The 22016-nt window shown below is 38.2% G+C and overlaps 1 protein-coding gene and 1 long non-coding RNA gene across 3 annotated transcripts in view; one reads left to right on the top strand and one right to left on the bottom strand.

Annotated features, from left to right (window-relative positions):
* Positions 1–22016, top strand: part of slc4a3 (solute carrier family 4 member 3) — a 77566-nt gene that overhangs the window by 43475 nt on the left and 12075 nt on the right. For both annotated transcript variants that reach the window (XM_028435299.1, XM_028435300.1), the window contains 11 exons: positions 9278–9423; positions 10447–10627; positions 10801–10936; positions 11917–12097; positions 15000–15105; positions 15341–15525; positions 18542–18761; positions 20396–20611; positions 20693–20841; positions 20925–21119; positions 21820–22011. In XM_028435299.1, the coding sequence (XP_028291100.1) occupies positions 9278–9423; positions 10447–10627; positions 10801–10936; positions 11917–12097; positions 15000–15105; positions 15341–15525; positions 18542–18761; positions 20396–20611; positions 20693–20841; positions 20925–21119; positions 21820–22011 (1907 nt within the window). The remainder of the gene's footprint in view (positions 1–9277; positions 9424–10446; positions 10628–10800; positions 10937–11916; positions 12098–14999; positions 15106–15340; positions 15526–18541; positions 18762–20395; positions 20612–20692; positions 20842–20924; positions 21120–21819; positions 22012–22016) is intronic.
* On the bottom strand, positions 778–15369 carry LOC114454676 (uncharacterized). Its single transcript, XR_003672576.1, has 3 exons — positions 15261–15369; positions 9316–9381; positions 778–912 (listed from the first exon to the last, which is right to left on the bottom strand). It is a non-coding gene; the product is annotated as an uncharacterized LOC114454676 (long non-coding RNA).

The raw sequence follows: 22016 nt of genomic DNA, 5'->3' as shown, positions 1-22016 counted from the left end.
TAAGTTGTTGTCATTTAAAGATGGACTTTATAGAGTTTATATAAACTGATGTACCTTCCGTTTTGTTCACTCTTAAACATCTTTTTAACGTCCATTTTTCCTGTGACTATGTCTACAACTCACAGCCTTTAGTGGGTTTGTTGTTAGCACTGCAGCACATTCATTAATAAGTCATTCATTGAGGCAGTGTTGGCCTAATATGTAAGGAAGCGTGCTTGGAACCAGAGGAACATCAGTTCCACTTTTGGGACAATGAACATGTTCTTTAACACTAACTGCTTCCAGGTCATCATTGCAAATGGGAACCTGGACCCCCGGAAGTGTTTAAATGGTGGCCATGATAAAGAGCATTCAAGTTCTCTTCAAGCTAAGGAAAGGAGGCTCAATGTTTCCTTTATAACAGCCTTTAGCCTAGGAAACACTGATGCATCCTTTACCAAAGTAGACCAGAAAGTTAAAAAGGAGAATTAAGCTAAAGAAAAGTAACTTTAAGTTATGGAATATCAATAATGAGATGTTTTTATAATGGATTTCATATATACAGTATATATATATATACTGTATATATAACCTGCTGGAAGTTCTGTCTTATTTTGAGGTAATTGCAAATGTTGTAGCACTTTTTACATATAAACCCCCAACAATGATATAGTGGTTAACCAATCACAGTTAAAGTCCTAAACAACCCACAGAACAGGAATCAAAAGAAAGTCTGACAAATATTGAAAGTTCTAAGAAGGGAAATACAAACGTCAGGTTTGTAATGCTGGAACTCACGTGTCGAGTTTAAAACTCCCAGCATCAGAAGGCTTTAATTAAACATGGCTGTGGTCGATTCCCCTTCAATAGCGACCCTGCCCCTGGGCTTTCCTGTTTCACCACAGCACTGATCATCGACTGTTTAAAGCCCATCTGGAAACAGAAAAGAGGCCATTGAGAGTCACTCACAATGAGATATTGGATTTGTTGGTGGTACGTAATGCTTCACACTGACAGGCCATACATACATACATACATTCTGTACATACATACATACATACATACATACATACATACATACATACATACATACATACATACATACATACATACATACATACATACATACATACATACATACAGACATACATACATACATACATACATACATACATACATACATACATACATACATACATACATACATACAGACATACATACATACATACATACATTCTGTACATACATACATACATACATACATACATACATACAGACAGACAGACAGACAGACATACATACATACATACATACATACATACATACATACATACATTCTGTACATACATACATACATACATACATACATACATACATTCTGTACATACATACATACATACATACATACATACATACATACATACATGCATACATACATTCTGTACATACATACATACATACATACATACATACATACATACATACATTCTGTACATACATACATACATACATACATACATACATACATACATACATACATACATACATTCTGTACATACATACATACATACATACATACATACATACATACATACATACATACATACATACATACATTCTGTACATACATACATACATACATACATACATACATTCTGTACATACATACATACATACATACATACATACATACATACATACATACATACATACATACATTCATCAGGTCCCAGAACAAACGCTTGGTGTTGTTAGATAAAAATGTCACGGAATAAAAAAAAAATTTAAAGCACCTTTTGCAAACTCAATGTGACAATATTATCGCGTGGACATAAACAACCAATTAACCTAAATGTTTAATAAAAGAATAATGAGTCAACCTTAAAGAAGCACGGACAATCACCCGTTACGGAGCGCATCCTTCTCTCACTCTGAGTGACAGCTGTCAAATCTGCCTTGTTTCAGCACCAAGGACAGCACAAAATCACTGCTAATTTTATAGCCACAAAAGGTCAGAAGATTTTATTTTTCGTCAATGGGCTGAATATGTAACGTTTAGATATAAGAACATTTCAGTTTTTAGTTTTGTCTGCCCTCCCTGTACAATGAACATCCTTACCTGTGATAGATGTTAACAGTTGCCCGTCTCTGCCATAGAGCATATGTTCTCAGCCATTTGGGGTTTTAAGAAACTTAGCTTTAAGAAACTAAGAATATTTTTTTTAACAATGTATGTACACTTTTGCTCAATTTTACCCTTTTTTCTGCAACTCCACCAAACTTTCCATATTTTAACCTATTTTCATCTTTTTAATGTTTTTTTGCTATATTATGTTACTTATTCAAATTTCAATGCCTTACCTGCAATTTTTTTTCACTTTCAAGACATTTTCACCATTTATAAATCCTTTCCACCACATTTCCAACCTCATCTCAATTATGTTCACCCATTATTGTGATTTTTAACCTTTTCACCATATTTCATGCTTATTTTTTAGCTATTTAACCACTTTCACGGTTTACCAGTTCAAACTATTTTTTTTTTTTTTTTGCCACTTTTAATCCAATATCAACAGTTTGAACCCTTTTTACCACTTATTCTGTCTGTTTCTGGCCACTCTAATTTGCAACTTTTAATTAATTTCTGTGTTTTTTAAAATCCCATTCCACCACCAGTTCCACCATTTTTGGTCACTTTTGACCCCTTTTATTTCTGATTAAAACAAGGATTTACATCTTTAAGATGACTATATTCAATGGCGCAAATAGTAATAAACTTCCTGGATAACAGTGGATATTATTCAGATCAATTAATAAATGTGGTTATCACAGATTTCTAGAACAATGGACCATCATTTTGCTGACTTTAGGGATTAGCCCCAAAAAGCTCTCTTTATTCCCCCTTATAGATGGCCCTGTCTCCACATGACTGTTCTTCAATGTTCATGTCTGTGTTCAACCACCTTCAGGTACAGTGGGGGTCCCCGGTCTCTGGAACCTTTATTTTTGGGGTCATGGGCTGAAAAGATTGAGAACCCCTACCATAGAGTAGTCATAAATATCATATGGGAATACAAAGTAAGAAGAATTGCTTTTGTTTGGTGATCTTCGTTAATTGCTGCTTCATTAACATAGTAATGAGTAACACTTAATAATGTGTGGCTCGAGCTGGTTTTATGACCTGCAGAAATTGGTTGAGAAGTTACTTTTTCAATCGCCGCTGACACACTGTTAAGTCAATATTCCTCTCAGTCCATCTGTTCACAACGGATATCCATGTATCTATTTTCTGTGGCCACTTTAGAGTATGATGGGAGACAGCAGGAACATACAGATGGAAAATCAATTAGGTTTCATTGAGTCAGATCTAAAAGTACATATTTCTATCTCAATATAAAGGAACAGGGACAATAAAGTGCATCTTTTATCAAATTTACTACATTTATTAATGTCTATGGATCAACAGTGCTGACTGAAGTCTGTGTACACTTTCAAAATGATTAATCTACTCTTCAGCAGAGTGGTAATCAGGGTTGTTGCTGTTTCTGCGTCATAAACAACCTAATTATTCTCTGAAGTTACAAAAATAGTTCACCTCAGTTAACCCTCCTATTATCCTCAAATATGACAACATATTTCACCCTTGGGGTCCATTTATGGTTTTTATTTCAGGCACTTTGTTTATTTGTTCAATACATAAATAACCCCTTGATATTGAAACATTGACATGTTCTCTAGCGTCACCATCAGGACAAACTTTGAAATTAGAATGAATTGACCTTGAATAGTTTTTATCCAAATCTTCTCAAATTTACTGACAACATTAATGACCACAATAGTATGAACCCTATTGGTTGTGGGGATGATATGACCTTTCCTGCAGCACCACCGGCAGGTCAAACTTTCAGTTTTTGAGTTTGTGCATCTTGAAAATCTTTCATCCAAATCTTTTGAAATTTCAGGTGCAATTTCATGACTCTCACAGAATGAACCATATTGATTGACGTTGCTGGCCCCCCTTTTCCTCTCATATTTATACAGATTAGAATGCCTCAAAATCAGGGTGCTCCTCAACACAATCCTCTGTCTCTGACACATTCTCCTCTACATCACTCTCACTGTGAAAGAGCTGTTCAAAAACCTAATTGACAGTAAACCTTTTCCTGCAGGTCATTTTCAAGAGAGAGAGAGAGAGATTGCAATACACACAGATCACAATGAGGAATGATTTGGATAAAGGGCTGCCATGCAAGCTTTTATATGTTTGCTCCTCCCTTAGTTTGAATGAACCACCAATGTCCCACCCCCCACAGTGCGAGAAATATCAGTTCTACTTTGGTTTGTGTGAGTAGTAGGTCATACACACACACACACGCACGCACGCATGCACGCACGCACGCACGCACACACACACACACACACACACACACACACGCACCCATGGTGTGGGTAAGTTCTCATGAGAATATTATTTGTCAAAGGAAACACGAGGGTTAAAAGTTAATGCTGTTAAGGGTATCAGTCAGTCCAAGTGTCCAAACTTAGAAACATTCATTAGATGTGCATGATTTATTTGACTAGAACTATTCTGTGCAACGCTTGTATGTGTGCAACTCACTAAGCGTTTTAAATGCCAAACACTGTACTGGGCAATTTCTCAGCCTAAATAACATCACAGGGCCAAAGGACTTTCAATAAAATTGAGAAACAGTTATTGCTTATTTCATATCACATGAAGAGACATCCAATCCAGCTACAGTCCTGCCTAGGAAAAGAGAGAATTGGTTGTTGCTCTTCATAACAACCATTGGAAGGTTAAATTTAAGTATTAACAAAGCTATCCAAAATTGGCCTTAAAGGGCCACTAAAAGCTAAATAGCCTATAGGATGAGGCAAAGATAAAGAAAGGTCTTACAAAATGCTGCCATTCACCAAAGTGGATGTCTAGGTTCAAGATTTATTGACCTGACAATTAATGGTGAAGTTATTTTGTCCAAATAACCCGGTACACCACACTATTATGTTGCTTTCCATTTATTATTGGCAGAAACTATAGAGCCTTAACCACTTTTTTATCAATTTGAAAACCACTCTTGTTTAGTACTCTATCTGGTGTGTCAATAAACTGTGGGCGTGATGGAAAAAAAGGGCAGTGCTAACTGTCAGCTGACATGCGGGGGCTTCAAAGTAGAGCATTCTCATCATCATTTCACTTTGGACGGAATAGCTAAGTCAACGTTGTGAGGTTTGCATTTGGGACAAGAAGTAACTTTACATTTTTATTATGTACATTTGATTTTTATCTATTTAAATTATTGCCATCAAAACAGGTGTTTAACAGGATTTGGAGCGTGGTTACAATATACAACACAGAGTCCTGTTGAGAGGCGGCTCAGGGAGAGCAACGGCAGACAGGAGCTGGATGATCAGTGCGTCCTCGGGGAGAGCGGTGGACAGGAGGAGGTACCGACCGTGGAGATGACAGACATTGAGGGACAAGACAACCATGGACATGAAAACTCTGAAAACACACGCCGCGATGACTGCCGTAGACCTGAGCATAATTTCAGCGTTCAGAGAGGTTTTGTCACCCAAAGGCAGCACCACGGCTCACTGTCCAATGCTGAGGGTGGGGAAGACTTTGAGGAGTTTGTTTTGGATTTTGATGATTATGACTTGCTTGAGTCAATCCACACCTCGCTGGGATCACCAGTGGAACCAGTCCGTAAGTAATATGCTTCTGTGGAAAGCTATAGGGTTGCTTTTACGCTCTGTCCAAACTTAACGCCAATAGCTGTTATGTCATCAATCCTATTTTCTGATGCAACACACATTGGGAAATTACCATGACAAGGACTTTATTCTATTTTTACATAAACAATCATTAAACATTGACTATGCAGATCCCTGCTGGCATAATTAATGACAAACACAGCTTCTGTGATGGCCACACACAGGACCAAGTGACCTGGGGTATTGACCCTATGCTTGTCTGCTGTTGTTTCCTGTTGGTCCATTGATCCAGTGGTACCCATTGCTCCACCACAGTGGAAAGTTAACTCATTGACAAATCCAGGGTGGCTGTGTGGATTTGTGCGTAGAAACATCACACATTAGACCTAGTAAAGCCTTGTTCTTGGAAACAACAGCCTGAAGCGCTGCAGCCCCTAATAGGCAGTGGGAAATTAAATCACAGTGGAAACAATACCAATGTTTTAATGGGTTCTTTGCTTTTAAAAAGACTGAGACAATAGGTGGAATCTATAGTTCCAAAAAGGTTGGTTAAACATCTATTGTACTGTCATTAGCTCCATTATTAGTGCTATAGGCCCATTTGGTGAAAATTCAAAGATTCAGATTTTAATTTTTTGAATTTAGACTCAATTATGTTGGGTTGGTTCCCCCCGAGTATCCAGATTACACATTTCATCGCATACATTTGGACAACTGTGTTGAGGGTCCCCATGGTCATGAAATTCCTGGAAGAGTTATGGAATTTGAAATATCGATTTTCCAGTCTTGAAAAGTCATGGAATATTTGAACTCTTTTGGAAACGTTTTGGAAATATGTCAAACCCCAAAGATGTTAAGCATAGTCTCAAAGTGAAAGTGCTGCATACCGGCAGCATAATTGAGCGGGAATCACGAGATCTCACAAATTCACGCAAATTCTGCCTCTTTTATAAAACTGTGCATTGGTAAGATCCCTTCAGCTGTCATACGTTAAAAACCAGGAAATGCATATGCAAAAAAAAGACCTTGGTGCTTCAGTACTAAGTCATGGAAATTTGGTCAAATATTGTGGAAAGGTTTTGTAAAAGTTTTTAAAAATCATTGTGAAAAACGTGTGGGAACCCTAGTGCGTATTGTTATTAATGGTGTTTGAAATTTCTTACAGTCTATTAAAGTGCGAACGATCGTTGTACTATGATCTTGTAGATAATAGTTTGTACAGTAGCTGTGGACAATTATTGGGAAAACTTTTTTTTTTTTTCATAATAAGCAGTTTAAATGTTTCACTTAAAGACAGTTTTTTTTTTTGTTTTTTTTTGTCATAGTTATGACTTATTAAACTGCTGGCGTAAAGTAAGTTAAGGAGCTCCAAAGTGTGAGAAACCTGGGTAAAGTGAAAACATAGGCATGTAAACAAGCACCAAGTCCCTCCTCTATGGAATGCAGAAATGGCAGAAGAGAACAAGTTGGCAGAATGTGACGAAAGCCTTTAGGGACTTCGTTTCAGACCCTGAGTTTGATTCTTTTCTTTTTCCATTACGTGATATGTCTGCAACTTTGTGAGAGTTTTAGGTGTCCTGCTGGAGCAGCTTGGGCAATAAAGTCAAGCCAGTCCCACTCCTCTGATAGATGAACAAGGTTTTGTGTATTTATTTCAGTGCCTTACTTCCTTATCTCAAAAGTACTTCAGATGTGATTACACCAACTTTTGAGTTCCATCAAGTTTCAGTTTTCAACTAAATGATCACAACTTTCATCTTAAACTAAGTTTCCTTTTAAAAGTAATGTAAACTCATGGTTGTATTTATAACAAGATTCATGGATTGACACATTTATTTTACCTTTTTCTCTTGGTTTTATGAGTGTTTTTTCACCCAAACAGTGCAAAAAACAAAAAGCAAGTACTTCTGATTGGTGTATCTTATATCTCCTGACCCCTTTCTTCTCCACAGTAATTCACATAATTTATTATTTCAGTTTCAGAGTTTAAAACTATCTAGCATGAAATAGTCAAATTTGCAATTGTGACAAAGATTTAGCATGAGGTGTTTAGTTTATAGTTCTTTAGTGAATGCAATAATGTCACATCACACATTATATTTCTCTGCTACACACGGAATTGACCAAAACAGTGACTTGCCACTCTCCTTAACATGTTAAGTTAGTGTTGTCATTAAATAGTATATTTATTGACTAAAGATCAGTTCAATGTGTAAGTACACTCCAAAAGCACTTTTTTCTTCTGAATACAAGTAATTGTAGTTTATTGATCCTAACTTTACTCTTCATATTTTAGTCAAAGTATTTACATTTTTTAATTTAGCGTTTTTAGTTGTAAAATGTCAGAGTGACTCCCCTCTATGGGTTGAACGCTGGCTATTACAATTGAATTTTGCTATTGGCTGAGATTGTCACTAACCATCACTGTTGGCCCCGCCTCTCCTATAAAAGCTGGTAGGAGGGACTTAGTTTCCTGCTCTCTCAGCCGTCAGTGAGTATTGATTGACAACTCCATGCAGACTGTGTTCAGCTGCTGTGATCCTTCTTGCTCTGTGCTTCCATAAAGAGCTAATTTTGGTTTAATCAGAGGGTTAATCAAGTTATGTGTGTATGTACAGCCACATCGTGTGTGTATTCCCGTCTGTTTCTGTGTGTGCGTAGATGTGCGTGTACTTCTTGTCGCTGTGTGTCCGTCTTCCTGTTATGTATGTGTGTGTGAGAGTGGGTTTTCCGGGGCTTGCTGTGGGGTGTGTCTTCACTACTCCAAGAGCATTGAAATGAAATCTACGAGTCTTCCTTGAGAGACACTGTGACAATGGCTAAACTGAAGCTTCTGGAAATTGTTTTGAAAATGGTTTAAAATCACAACAAAAAATGTAGATTTGCACAACTGGAAGCTCTTGGTTTAATTTGTTGAACCCAAAACATGTGTGACCTTTTCAGGTAAAGGAAACCATAGGAGGGTCTCAAGCACAGTTTTTTTTTAAGATTCTTCATTCATCTGCCAAACTTTTCAGAACTGTAATTGTAATTGTTTCATTTCTGAGGCTTCTACCATACAGAACTGACCAAGTTTCACTGTTGAGGTTTGAGGTCAAAATAGTTTGTGTGAATAAGTCATGCTGTTGTATAGCTCCTGTTTTCTGTCGTGGATTTTCTGTAATCATTGAAGAAAACATTACATTTTGACAATTTATAAGGTAGTTATCACACATCTTCAAACTTTATCAAATAAAGCAGGATCTAAACTTTAAGAAGCGAGAACTAAATGCACTTTTCAGATGAGAATGAACCCAGTTTCTCTCTAAGTTTCCCATAGTACACCAGCTGCAGCATCTCCCTCAACCATTGAGCATCTGCTTTTTTCTTTTTTTTTAATGGATGTTCTTTCTTCAGCTGGGAAACACACACAGACACAAATGTTTTGTTTGTTCTTTTCAAACATGAAGTGTAATTAATATCTCACAGGAGATGTAGCGTGTACTCACAGTTGGCTGGTTCTGGCATAAATTCATGTTTGTCTGTTACAATACACATTTAAATAACCAAATCTGTGCCTGTTTAGGTCACAGATTTGAAGACAACCCTGGTGTGCGACGTCACCTGGTGAAGAAGTCCTCCCGATTTCAGATGGCTCGAACCAGTAACAGCTCTACACCGCTATCCAGCCTGAAGAAAAAGAAGAGAGCAGCCGATAAGAAAACACATGAGGTTAGTTGCAACAACAAAATTAGCATTACACTGAATTCCCCACCGATGTGAAATGTGATTAATAATTGACTTATGTCCTACTGTAGATATGATCATCAGAATAACTTTCTTTATACCAGCTGAAGTAGCAGTAACTACAAAACCCCTTAAGGCAAGCATACACTGTGCGATTTTTGGCCTCTTCCGACTATATATGGGATCGGACCAAGTCTCAGCTAGATGGTGTAGTTTACGAGAAGAGAGTAAAACATCACGACCAGCTCCCGATCAACAATAATATGGTCGCAAGAAAATCAAATCAGTTTAAAATCCTTGTTGCTCCTTGTGAGGGTGTCACACTGTTGAAGCAGTGCCACGGACCAGCTCACCTCAAACTCTCACACTGCGCATGCGCGATCACGGGAGGACCGCTGTAGAATTGAGGGATTGTACTGCCCACGTCTGCCCAGCCAGTTCCTGGTCCATTACACCGCCACCTTTTCTTTTTTAGAGCTCTTTTTGCTGAAATTTGCGACTGTCTATCCACTTCCAGGTTCTTCTTCTTCTTCTTCTTCTTCTTCTTCTTCTTCTTCTTCTTCTTCTTCTTCTTCTTCTTCTTCTTCTTCTTCTTCTTCTTCTTCTTCTTCTTCTTCTTCTGTTTTAAATGGCGACGCTTCAGAGTTCTTCTGATTTGTACGTTGCATCTGTGGAAACAAGACCCCGGCGTGTCGTGAGTGGAGGTACTGTACAGTGTGAGCAGTCAGAGTATGTCAGAGCATTGGGCCGTGTAATGTGAGAACATGAATCATGAAATGCGCACATTCGGACTCTGAAAATGAGTCGCACAATTTGAGCTGGAGCTGATTACAATGATTGAAAAAAAATCGCACAGACATGCCCACCTTTAACAAAAGCCAGAAGAAACTCTTACTGGTTTTTGACCAACTGGTCTTGGAACAATTACTTAAACAATCTCAGCCCATCAGTGTTAGATCTTTAGCTTGTTTCTTTATGGCTAAACCTTGCATCTTTGTTTATTTCTAGTTATTTGTAGAGCTAGATGAGCTTATTGTTGAGAACAATCATGAAATGCGCTGGAAGGAGCGAGCCCGTTGGATCAAGTTTGAGGAGGATGTGGAGGAAGAAACCGAACGCTGGGGCAAACCCCATGTGGCCTCGCTGTCCTTTCGCAGCCTGTTGGAATTGCGACGAACCATCACACAAGGTGACGACTGTCAGAATGCATTTTGGATTTAGAATCTGTGTGAAGCTAATGTCTATGTTTGAAAAGTGGGCCTTTCCAGCTTCAGTTTTGGACTCTACTTTAGTAAAATCACAATGCAATACAAAATCTTTCCAAACGTGTCAGCCGTGTTTTCCTTTCCATTACTTCCACAGGTGCAATCCTTCTGGATCTGGAGCAGACCTCTCTGCCTGGCATTGTTCATATTGTGGTAGAGACGATGATTATTTCAGACCAGATCAGAGCAGAAGACAGACCAAGTGTTCTTCGTGCCCTGCTTCTCAAACACAGGTCTGTAACCTGCCCAGCAGTTGCTTTTTGTGAACTCAGGAGGAAACATGGCCAGAAAAAACACACACAAATGAAATGTTAGCTTCTACCAATCAGCAAACAGCAGTGAGTGTAATAACTAAAGCAGATGTTTTGTCCTGGACAAATACTTTGCCCCGTCAACTCTGTGAGCGATGTCAGCGGAAAAGGTTTATTAGTCCTGGATCAAGTCCAGAGCGATCCTGGCCATATCAAAAATTGTTGATATTTAAGGACAGACCAGGATGGATTCATGTTGTAGAATAGCTTGCTGGCCAATAGGTGCAACGCATATCATCTCTGTGTGCTGCAACCTGGTCCAGGACCTGGGGAATGAAAAAGCTTTAAAGATTTTTGGTCCTTACCTAGGTCTAGGTTAGGATGCACTCAGTAATCATCAAACTGTGATTTACATGCCATTCTGACTCCTAAAACTAGTATTTATAAAACAAAATAAGCTATTAAAAAAATAAAATAAATATATATATATATTTTTTTTTATTTTTTTTTATTTTATTTATATATATATATATATATATATATATATATATATATATATGCAATATTTTAGTTTTCTATATCGCCAAAATAGAGAACTTCGATATATTGTCCAGCTCTATCCTTACCATCTGACACAATCTGAGCATTACTCCCTGGTAATGAAAAAACTTTGATCTTGACCAGTTTTGGATTACACAAGGTATTTTTCCTTTTATAAAAGCCACAACTTGGTTGAGTTTTCTCGTGTGAAGAGTCACACAAAGCAAATAAAGGCTTTTACAAACTGCTTATGACTTTGCGCAGTTTGTTCATTGCTGGATAACACCCTCATAAAATGTGTCCTTCAACTTCATTTAGACCTGCTTAGTCGCCAAAATACATTGATCAAATTATTTTCTTTAACTTGAATTAATTTCTGTCTGCCTTTGTTTTCACACTTTTGTTTTACCTTTTCACTACAGCCATCCAAGCGATCTAAAGCATCGCTTTCACCGCCTCCACTCGTCCACCAGTCTACATGGAAGCTCCAATCACAATCACGTGGACACCAACCAGCCACTGGTGGCGGAGGAACATGAGGAGCACCATAAGATCAAGCATAGCGTCTACGACCCCAAACAAGACGTCTTTACCACCCTCTTCGTACGTTTCTTTCCTTTGTTTAACTCCTTTTTATGTTGAAATGTGGTCATATTGAGTCAGAGGCTTTAACCAGATATGAAGTGTGTGATGAACCAGCTTTGACAGAAGTCCCTGAGGGTAATCGGACATTATTAAGATCAATGTCACAGTGAAGTGCCTTTTTCAGCCTTATTGTTTTAAGTTCCCACATGAGGCCTGTAACTTGTGAAAAACACAAGGCTCGGTTACATTTCATGGAAGCAGAATGAAAGTCTCATGTGGCACATGGGTTACATTACGCTCTCTCTCAGCCTACAGGTGCTTCCAGTTATGGCCTCTTGATATGTTAACTGTGAAATCCTAATGTTCCTCACGGCTTTAGAAGTGGGTAAATCTAAAGTTACCCATTAAAAGTATTCTCTTCAAGCATAAAGAAGCAGTTATGGAGTGAAGTTGCTCGGAACGCATTAGCACTGATTTATAATGGGCTGGATTTACTAATGGTTTGTGTGCGTAAAAACATGAGCAAACGTCCCTGCTCGCCTTTATAGACGTTGGGATTGATCCACTAATCCCATGCAATCAGAATAGTATATGTCGAACACGCAAAATAAAGCGCTTAAACCATTGAGCATGTTTGCCTCTGATGAATGTGCAATTCAGGTGGATTAGCTCTAGCACGCTAAATATTGGGTGGACAAAATACTAACATTAATGTAGCATGACCAATGTGATCTTTAAAACCTGGAACTGATTGCATGATCTAATTTTGTGTGTTTATAGTAGGCGTTTAAAGTAAACCCCGAGATCTTTGCTGACCTGCCACTAAGGGGTAAATGTAAAAAATGCCTTGACTATGGGCATTGCTCCTGGAGCAGATAAGACACACCTAGTCACGGTAGACTGCTCCTCAGCACTGCACAGTGACAGCTAGAGCTGAGTAAAAAAATTGATTTCATTGGAATTTAAAACATTTTCCAAAATATATATTTTTTTAGCCTAACCTCAGTTGTCTCTCACTGTAATTTGGTGTTAGCAAAGTAGACTACTGCACCTGCTCAACGCAAGAGTGCATTCAATTCAGTGCAAACATGGCAGAGGAAGGTGCGCTGGGTAAGCCGCCACAACTTACGTCAGATGTTTGGAACCATCTTATTAATAACCAAGTAAAATTTGAAAGATCGATATTGAATCAAAATGAAATTGTGATAAATTGATTCAAAACCTTATTAATCGAAATCAAATCAATTCAGGAAATTGGCCATGATACCCAGCCCAAGTGGCAGCTGAGCTATGTCACTACAATCACAGGCACACACAATACCGACGTGAAGCTCACCCACGCACACACGACCCTATAGACACTATAGCAGTCATGGACAAACCATGCTCTCCAGCAAAGAGCCCCTGAACACCACCTCACACACACATGGTATGACTCTCTTTTAACTCTCCGCACAAGTATGTTTGAGCATATAAACCAGGAAGACTCACACACAGCGACAAAAAGTACGTCCGCGCACATGCAGAGACAGACGGGGATACGAACACGATGTGTCTGTACAGTGGGGTGGCAGTGGCCCCAGTGGTATCTGTTATTGTGTCCTTGGGCATGGCACTTCACCCACATTACCTAGTGTGTGAGTGAGTGTTGGTGGTGGTCGGAGTGGCTGATGGCGCACTATGGCTGTCTCGCTTCTGTCAGTCTGCCCCAGGGCAGCTGTGGCTACAATAGTAGTTTAAGTATTTGGTACTTAATACCCAAATACATATGTATTCAACAGAAAAAAGTGGGTTTGGGGTTCAGTTACTCTAATACTGCATTTAGAGCTATGCAATACATCTCAAAGGAAAACTCATTATGTCAAGTGTTTACAGGGGACAAAAAAACATTACACATTTTTAGGACTACTTTCATATGTGTACCATGTTTTTCTGCATGTAAAAACACATCTTTTCATGATATAAAATGAAACGCACACTGTTGACAAATAAATTCCTCAGTCAAATCCATTTAGGCATTAGGCAATAATACATTTTGAAATGATAAACGTATGTTTTTAAGTCCATTCAACTAACATCACTTTGATTCATTTTTATTTAGTAGCCTAGTCAATTGAATAAATTCAATGTTTTTAATAAAATAAATGTGTGTTTGATTATTGGCCTTATCCACAAGTTTAATCCTCATTCAGTCCTCATTCTCACGGGGTTCGTAAAACTGTCAAAAAAAATCACTTCATTTAATTTTTAGAGCGTGGCAGCACTATATCCACTATTTTTCCGTTTTCATGATACGTGACATGATTTATTTTCATGCTGCACAGTATGAATTTTTGTTGAGCTGCTTGTAATAAATTGCAAACCGATTATTTACTTTTATTTTTCCATGTCAATGGGATTAATCACCTTTACTTTACTTTTTTTTTGGATCTCCATTAGCTTTGGCTAGAGCCATTGCTACTCTTCCTGGAGTCCACATCCAATACAATTGTCTTGTTAGTGCAGTGTACAATTACATATAACAAATCACAATTTACAAAACAAAAACAACATTCCTACAGTCAGACCTAGTTCCAATTAACAATTCCTTCAACATGTGGCTTTTAACATCAGATTATTGGTTATATATAGCAATACACATTTACAATATGTTAATATACATTTACAGTTATTTATCAATATACATATACATATAGAGCACATAAAGCTAATCAAACCATAAACCCTAAAAAAACCTAAATAAAATGTTCTAATAAGGCACGAAATAAATACATACATACAATAAGGCGGTCTCAACAACGGGACAGTAAATATCTACATTCCCACAGTTCCCAGTATAGTTTCACATTATTGATTGCATGCACTGCTATGCTTCCGTGTCACATCTGAATTGTAATGTTGGTACTTTCCTTCTTCCAAGACATCTCTCCACCCTCTGCCTGTTGAAAGCCTTCCAGTTACAGCCAGATCTTTGAAGCTCCTGGCCAAGATTCCAAAAGACGCTGAAGCTGTCATTGTTTTAGTTGGTAAGCTCTGTGCCCAATGTGGATTTGTTAGAAATATGTGTATTTGGTTTTTTCTTTGTTCAACCCCCCCCACCAAAAGATCAAATATGCTTTCCAGATTAGCATAATTAACTTGTGCAAGATGAAAAACACAGTCCTGTCCTTGCCTTACTCACCAAGAATGTCGCCTACAATGTGGATTCTGAGCAGCTGTGGCCTCTGCTTGATGAGGAATCTTTGTTGTTGTTTTTTACAGGCTGTGTTGATTTTCTGGAGCAACCAGCCATGGCCTTCATCAGGCTGAGTGAGGCGATAGCTCTGGATTCGGTTCTCGAGGTTCCCGTCCCTGTTCGCTTTCTGTTCATTCTGCTCGGCCCCAGTCAGTCCAACATGGACTACCATGAGATTGGACGCTCGTTCTCCACACTCATGTCTGATAAGGTAAGCGTCCAATCGCTCAGATAAAAGAAAGAAAGAAAGAAAGAAAGAAAGAAAGAAAGAAAGAAAGAAAGAAAGAAAGAAAGAAAGAAATATGGTAACATGAATAAATGAATGCCAGAAACGTATGTACACACAGTCAACCCCAAAAGTATTGGAATGGCAAGGTCAATTTCTTTGTTTTTGTTGTATACTGATGACATTTGGGTTTCAGATGAATTAATTTGTGACAGTATTTCAGAATTCCAGCTTTTATTTCATGTTATTTACATCTAGATGTGTTAAACAATTCAGGACAGAACATCTTTTGTTTGAACCCATCCACTTTTCAAGTGGGCAAAAGTATTAGAACAGACATTATTAAATTAAGTGAATAACCTTTTAAATTTGGTGGCATAACCCTTACTAGCAATAACTGCATCAAGCCTGCAACCCTTTGACTTCACCAGACTGTTGCATTTTTCATTTGAAATGCTTTTCCAGGCCTTTACTGCAGCCTCTTTCAGTTCTTGTCTGTTTCTTGGGGTTTCTACCTTCATTCTCCTCTTCAGGAGGTAAAATGCTCTATTGGGTTAAGGTCTGGTGATTGACTTCAGTCTAAGACCTTCCACTTTTTCTCCCTAATGAAATCATTTGGTGTGTTGGCAGTGTGTTTTGGGTCATTGTCTTGTTGCATGATGAAGCTTCTCCCAATTAGTTTGGATACATTTTTCAGTAAATTGCTAGACAAAATGTTTTTGTAGACTTCAGAATTCATTCTTCTACTACCATCATGAGTTACATCATCACTAAAGACAAGTGAGCAATAGCTTTGATTGATTTTCCCTCTTCTCTCAGCTTCAAAAACGGTTTGTTTTCTCCCATAGACAGCTCTCTGGTCTTCATGTTTGCTTAACAGCAAATGCAGTTTTCACAGGTGAAACCCAAAGCTAAAACCAGCAACACCAGAGCAACTAGAAACACCCATCAGGTACATGTTCCAATACTTTTGCCTGAAAAGTGGGTGGATTCCAACAAAAGGTGCTCTGTCCTAAGTTGTTTAACCATGAAATAAAAGTTGGAATTCTGAACTTTCATCTCATATTCATGTTTTGATCTGAAACCCAATTATCTTCAGTATACAACAAAAACAAAGGAATTGACCTTGCCGTTCCAATACCTTTGGAGGAGACTGTACATAGTCAAAAGCAATTGTACAACGATGCTCAAGGACTTAGTTTAGATCTTACATTGTTGTACCTGAACGAGTTGATATTTCGGGGGAACGTGAACTTTATCTGCCTGAGGAACATTATTAGGAGCGCGTTCTTTCTAGCATTTGTAAACGACACTCGCTCACTTTCTTCACCTTTGTTCAAGAGAGTCATATCCGTAGAGCCTTTAAAGCATAAACTTGCCTAAAACACGTTGTAAATGGGCCTTTACATTTACAACTGCCTCTTCCCACTGCCTCTGCCAATCTACCAGAAGCCACGCCTCTACTTTTTTGCCCGCGCATCGCGGATCATAACAAGGTTGCATCGGGTCACATTGATTTAAGTCAACGTGTCAGGTAAGACTCAAAATAATATTTATCTGTTTGCTGTTGTGACGCGCAGCCTTGTTTCCTTGCACAGTTTCGCATTCACTTTGATTGACGGTCTGAAAAACAGGAACTCAAAGCCTATTGGCTGGGTGCACTCGGCGATCATTTCCATTTGTAAATGGGTCTATGGGAGGAAGGAGGGACTTGTATACATTAATGTATATGAATGCCCACCGGCAGAAGACCATATTTTTTTGCATTTCAAAAGAATCATACATAAACATAGATTTCTCAGAAACTTCGGCTATCAGCTTTAGTATTAGTCATGCACCAAAAATTTCTGGTGGCCAAATTCCAAATACAACAGGATGTTGTAAAGACGTGAGCAAACCCCGCTGTCAGCACGTGCTTGTCTGGAAACAGGCTAACTTTCCTCAGACTCACGGAGCAGCTGCATTTCAATACATCTGAGCACTAGAGCATCCTCTAAGCAGAGGTTTAGGCTTAATGTGTAAGTGTGATGTTTCTGTGCCACGTCAACACTAGTACATGTAGCCCTCCGTCATCTACAAAATCATCAATCTAAAATCTTAAAGAATCGACTCCACTTTCATTAGAAAAAAAAATGTCTAGCTTGTTTCATTATTCCGTAATCAGCAGATGAATATTGGTAGTTTCACACAAAAAGCCAGTTTCTGAGCAAAAAACTGAGAAAAAAGACTTTTTCTGAAAAACTTTGAAAAACACAATTGACATATATTGACATATATATATGTCATTGGCAGTGATTTGAAATGACATATATTTACATCAATAGCAGTGTTAATATGTAGGACTAAAAATCCCAAATCTGGCAACAACATCAACCAAATGGAGACAGCAGGCTGCATGTTACGTTCAAGGTCCTTCGGAATTTGGACATCAGAGCTGAGAATGACATTACAGCCAAGTTGTCACCATTCAATTAACAGCTCTACCTCAGATTCTGTCTCTGTATGATCACGTAAAATAATCTGAGGAAATGCTAACTCCAGGTTTGGAAAATTATTGAAATGGTTTTTGTTTTAATAATTTCTCATTAAAGTCCATTCAAGCACCAAATTATTCCTATTTTAGGGGAAAGCTGCAGCTATGGACTGAATGGTGGCAACAATGGGGAAATGCCAGGATTTTGAGGGCAATAGCTTGCAGCAACATATTGGGTGTGAAAAAAACTATGAACTATAGTTCATTTTTGGAACTGAGAACTTTGTCCAAAATTTAGAATTTCGAACTATGAACTGAACTAGTTCATTTTAAAATGTGTGAACGGAACTTAGAACGAGTTTGTGAAGAAAGTGAACTTTCCCAACATTGAGATCTTAAAAGCTGACACAAAGATCTTTCCAATGAATTTGACCCTAAGTAGAGGTTAAAAGGATTGAAATCTTGTGGTTATGATTCTTCTCATCTCAGCATTACAGTGCTGACTCTCTATTTGACTTTCTTTCCCAGAACTTTCACGAGGTGGCTTACTTTGCCGATGACAGACAGGACCTCCTGAACGGCATCAATGAGTTCTTGGACTACAGCATCGTCATTCCACCCTCCGACGTGGAGGGCAAAGACCTCCTGAAGACAGTTGCTGAATTTCAAAAGCAAATGATGCACCAGAGAAAGGAGAGAGAGATGAAGAGGCACCAATCCTCCAGTGGAATGGAGCTGGATAACAAAGGTGCTCAGAAAGAGAACACAAAGAACCAGATGACTATATGACAGAGGATATATACATAAGGATACATCTTCTTTACAATTAGGGATTCGTGATATGAAACAGGGATTAGAATATAAAAACCTTTATTAAAATCACTGAAATATAATGGTAATATTTATTAGATTCAGTTAATTTCAATCTTCTTTAACCCTCCTATTGTCGTCAAATATTACAGTACTAATACATTTTACCCTTGGGGTCAATCTGACCCCAGGGATATTTGCCTCTAGAAAATTATTTTCAGAAAATATTTGATTAGGTTTTGTCAGGTTTGTGTCAGACACTTTATTTGTTGATAAACATTTATTTGCTTATTTTTATCTCCTTTTTTGTAACACAGTTGAGGTTATTCAAGTCCTCTATCTCAGACACATCTTCCTCTATGTCACATTCACTGTGAAAGAGCTGTTCCAAAACCTCATTGCGTGCAATATGTGTTCAGCAACACATTATTTTATGGTTAACTCATTGACTGCCATTGACGTTTAAAGACGTAATTTGGTTTAGTAACGTTGACTGCCAAAGACTTCTAAAGACGTAAATTTGTGTTTTTCGGCTGGGGTTGCTAGGAGACAGTGTGACGAAGGTCTCGTGAATATCGAGCTTGTACAATGCTGTAGTGACCAACTGGTGACATGTAGGTGGCAGCAGCACACATTTGGATGCGAGATCACCGGTGATGGGCAGAGTTTACAAGACAGAAAATGGCGCTACGAGAGTTGATGCTGAAGTTCCCACCAGCTCACAGCAGTTCACACTCAACCAGAGCATGTGTAGAACTAAGTGGACTATTGAGAGTGTTGCGATAGTGTCACGATGGTGAGATAAAACAATCCAAAAAACGGGGCAAGCGGTGACACTTGGCATGTCCGGGATGAGAAGGAAGTTGCGTAAACTGACGGGAGGAGAGACTTGGAGAAATGCCAAAATACAGTAAGCAAACCATTCAACTTTGACTTAGATAGCAAAATAATATTAATTTTTCCATCAAAAGCCTGGTCTCAGTGTTGTTTTTGTAGTTTTATACAAGGAAACCAATGTTGAGGTGTCACTAAAGCAAAAAAAAAAAAAAATAGCTTCAAAGTCAAGTACTTTTTTTTCATAAAAAGGCTTCTTTTCTCAGCTTTTTGTCACAAACTGCCGATTTGTGTGAAACTCGCCTCTATTCAACGGCTGATTACTGAAGAACGATGAAAGTAGAGAGTCTAATCTTTCAGAATAGGGTTTCAGATTTCAGATTGTCATAGTAATATACTAGTAAATATACATAGTAAAATATACTATGATTCTTGATAGTTCAGTGAAAATCATCTAAAATGCCTGGCAATATGGGGTTGGCTGCTCTGAAAATGGCTGACAGTGAAATTTAGGAAAAGTCATGAAATATGAGGCATTTCTTTAATGATAAACATTGAATCTTCAAATTGACCTTAAGGATAATAGAGTTTGAAGAAACTTATTTTCCATCTTCTTTAAATTCATCGCTTTTAGGGAATGCCTAAATTAATTTAAAGAGAAGGTTTATCGCATCCAAAGGTGTCATAAATGTTGCAGTTTTGTTCGGAATCTGTTAAAAAGTTAATCAAACCTTTCAGAGGTGAGTCCTGAGGAGGAGGAGGTGGGAGACCAGGAGGTGGACCCCTTAAAGAGATCAGGGATCCCGTTTGGTGGCCTCATCCATGACATCCGTCGCCGCTACCCACGTTACATCAGTGATCTAAAGGACGCCCTGGATATGCAGTGCGTCGCTGCCGTCATCTTCATTTACTTTGCCGCTCTGTCTCCCACCATTACCTTCGGAGGCTTGCTGGGTAAAATATCACCAGGTTTTAATACATGTATTTGATGCTAGACGTTGTTGTTTTAAATATGCGTGGCTTTTTTCAACCCAGGAGAGAAAACTGAGGGCATGATGGGAGTGACTGAGCTCATTGTCTCAACTGCGACACTGGGAGTGATATTCTCACTGCTGGCTGGTCAGCCGCTTCTCATCATTGGTTTCTCAGGGCCTTTGCTAGTTTTCGAAGAAGCCTTCTACAAGGTACCGCCCACAGAGCTGTGTATCTTACCAATCCTGACACTATCCTTTTAAAGGACATTTCTCTAACGTGTCTGTTTACTCAGTTCTGCCAGGCCCATAATTTTGAGTACCTGACGGGCCGTGTGTGGATCGGGTTCTGGCTCATCTTCATCGTGCTGGTGATTGTGGCTGCAGAGGGAAGCTTTCTCGTCCGTTACATCTCACCCTTCACTCAGGAGATTTTTGCTTTCCTCATCTCGCTCATTTTCATTTATGAGACATTCTCTAAACTCATCAAGGTGACGAGCCCTTTGATTGCATCCCAAAATCCACTTAGTTATTATTAGTTCAAAGCAGGGTTGGGGTCAATTACTTTTTTCAGTTACAATTACCTCTTCAATTATCCATGTTCAATTATAACTTAATTATGATTTTAGGACTGCCATTTTTTTTTTTTAATTACTATTAAAATTACAATTGTTCTTTTTCCCCTGAATGTCAATTAAAACTAATTTCTCAATTACTAAAAAATATAATCTATAATTTGCCTTCATAATCATAAATATTGGTTTTAATGTTTTTGGTGTGGGCGTTTGGGTCTTTTTTCTGTCAGTATACCCCTAGATTTTAATTTAATAAATGGTAAAATGATCCTCAAGATTTACTGACAGGTAAAATTGGTATGAAACATTTTAATAATTGTTAAGCCATAGAACTGTAACAGTTTTGCATTTAATTAAATTGTAAATTACAGTTCTTATGGACTTTTCATGCCAATTGCAATTACAATTAAATTATCTGAACTCAATTACAATTCAATTACGATTAAAACAACAACAGATTTTTCCAATTGCAATTACATATATAATTACATTGTAACTGTAATTAATTATCAGTCATACTATTACAATTATAATTGACCCCAACCCTGGTTCAAAGCATGAATCACTCGGTGCAGTGAATGTCCAAATTGAGTCACCGTTGTCTCCTTTTTTTCAGGTGTTTAAGGAGCATCCACTGCTGTCCTTATACCCTACTGACACAGGAGAAGCTGGTGGTTTTCAAAATGCTGAAGGTCCCATCTTTAACCAGCCCAACACTGCTCTTCTGTCTCTGGTGCTTATGATCGGCACTTTCTTCATTGCGTTCTTTCTCAGGAAGTTCAGAAACAGTCGTTTTTTAGGTGGCAAGGTAAT

Source organism: Gouania willdenowi, chromosome 21, assembly GCF_900634775.1.
Source record: "Gouania willdenowi chromosome 21, fGouWil2.1, whole genome shotgun sequence".
NCBI classification, from domain to species: Eukaryota; Metazoa; Chordata; class Actinopteri; order Blenniiformes; family Gobiesocidae; genus Gouania; species Gouania willdenowi.
Note: the sequence above shows the minus strand (reverse complement) of the source record. Positions and strands in the feature narration are given on the sequence as shown.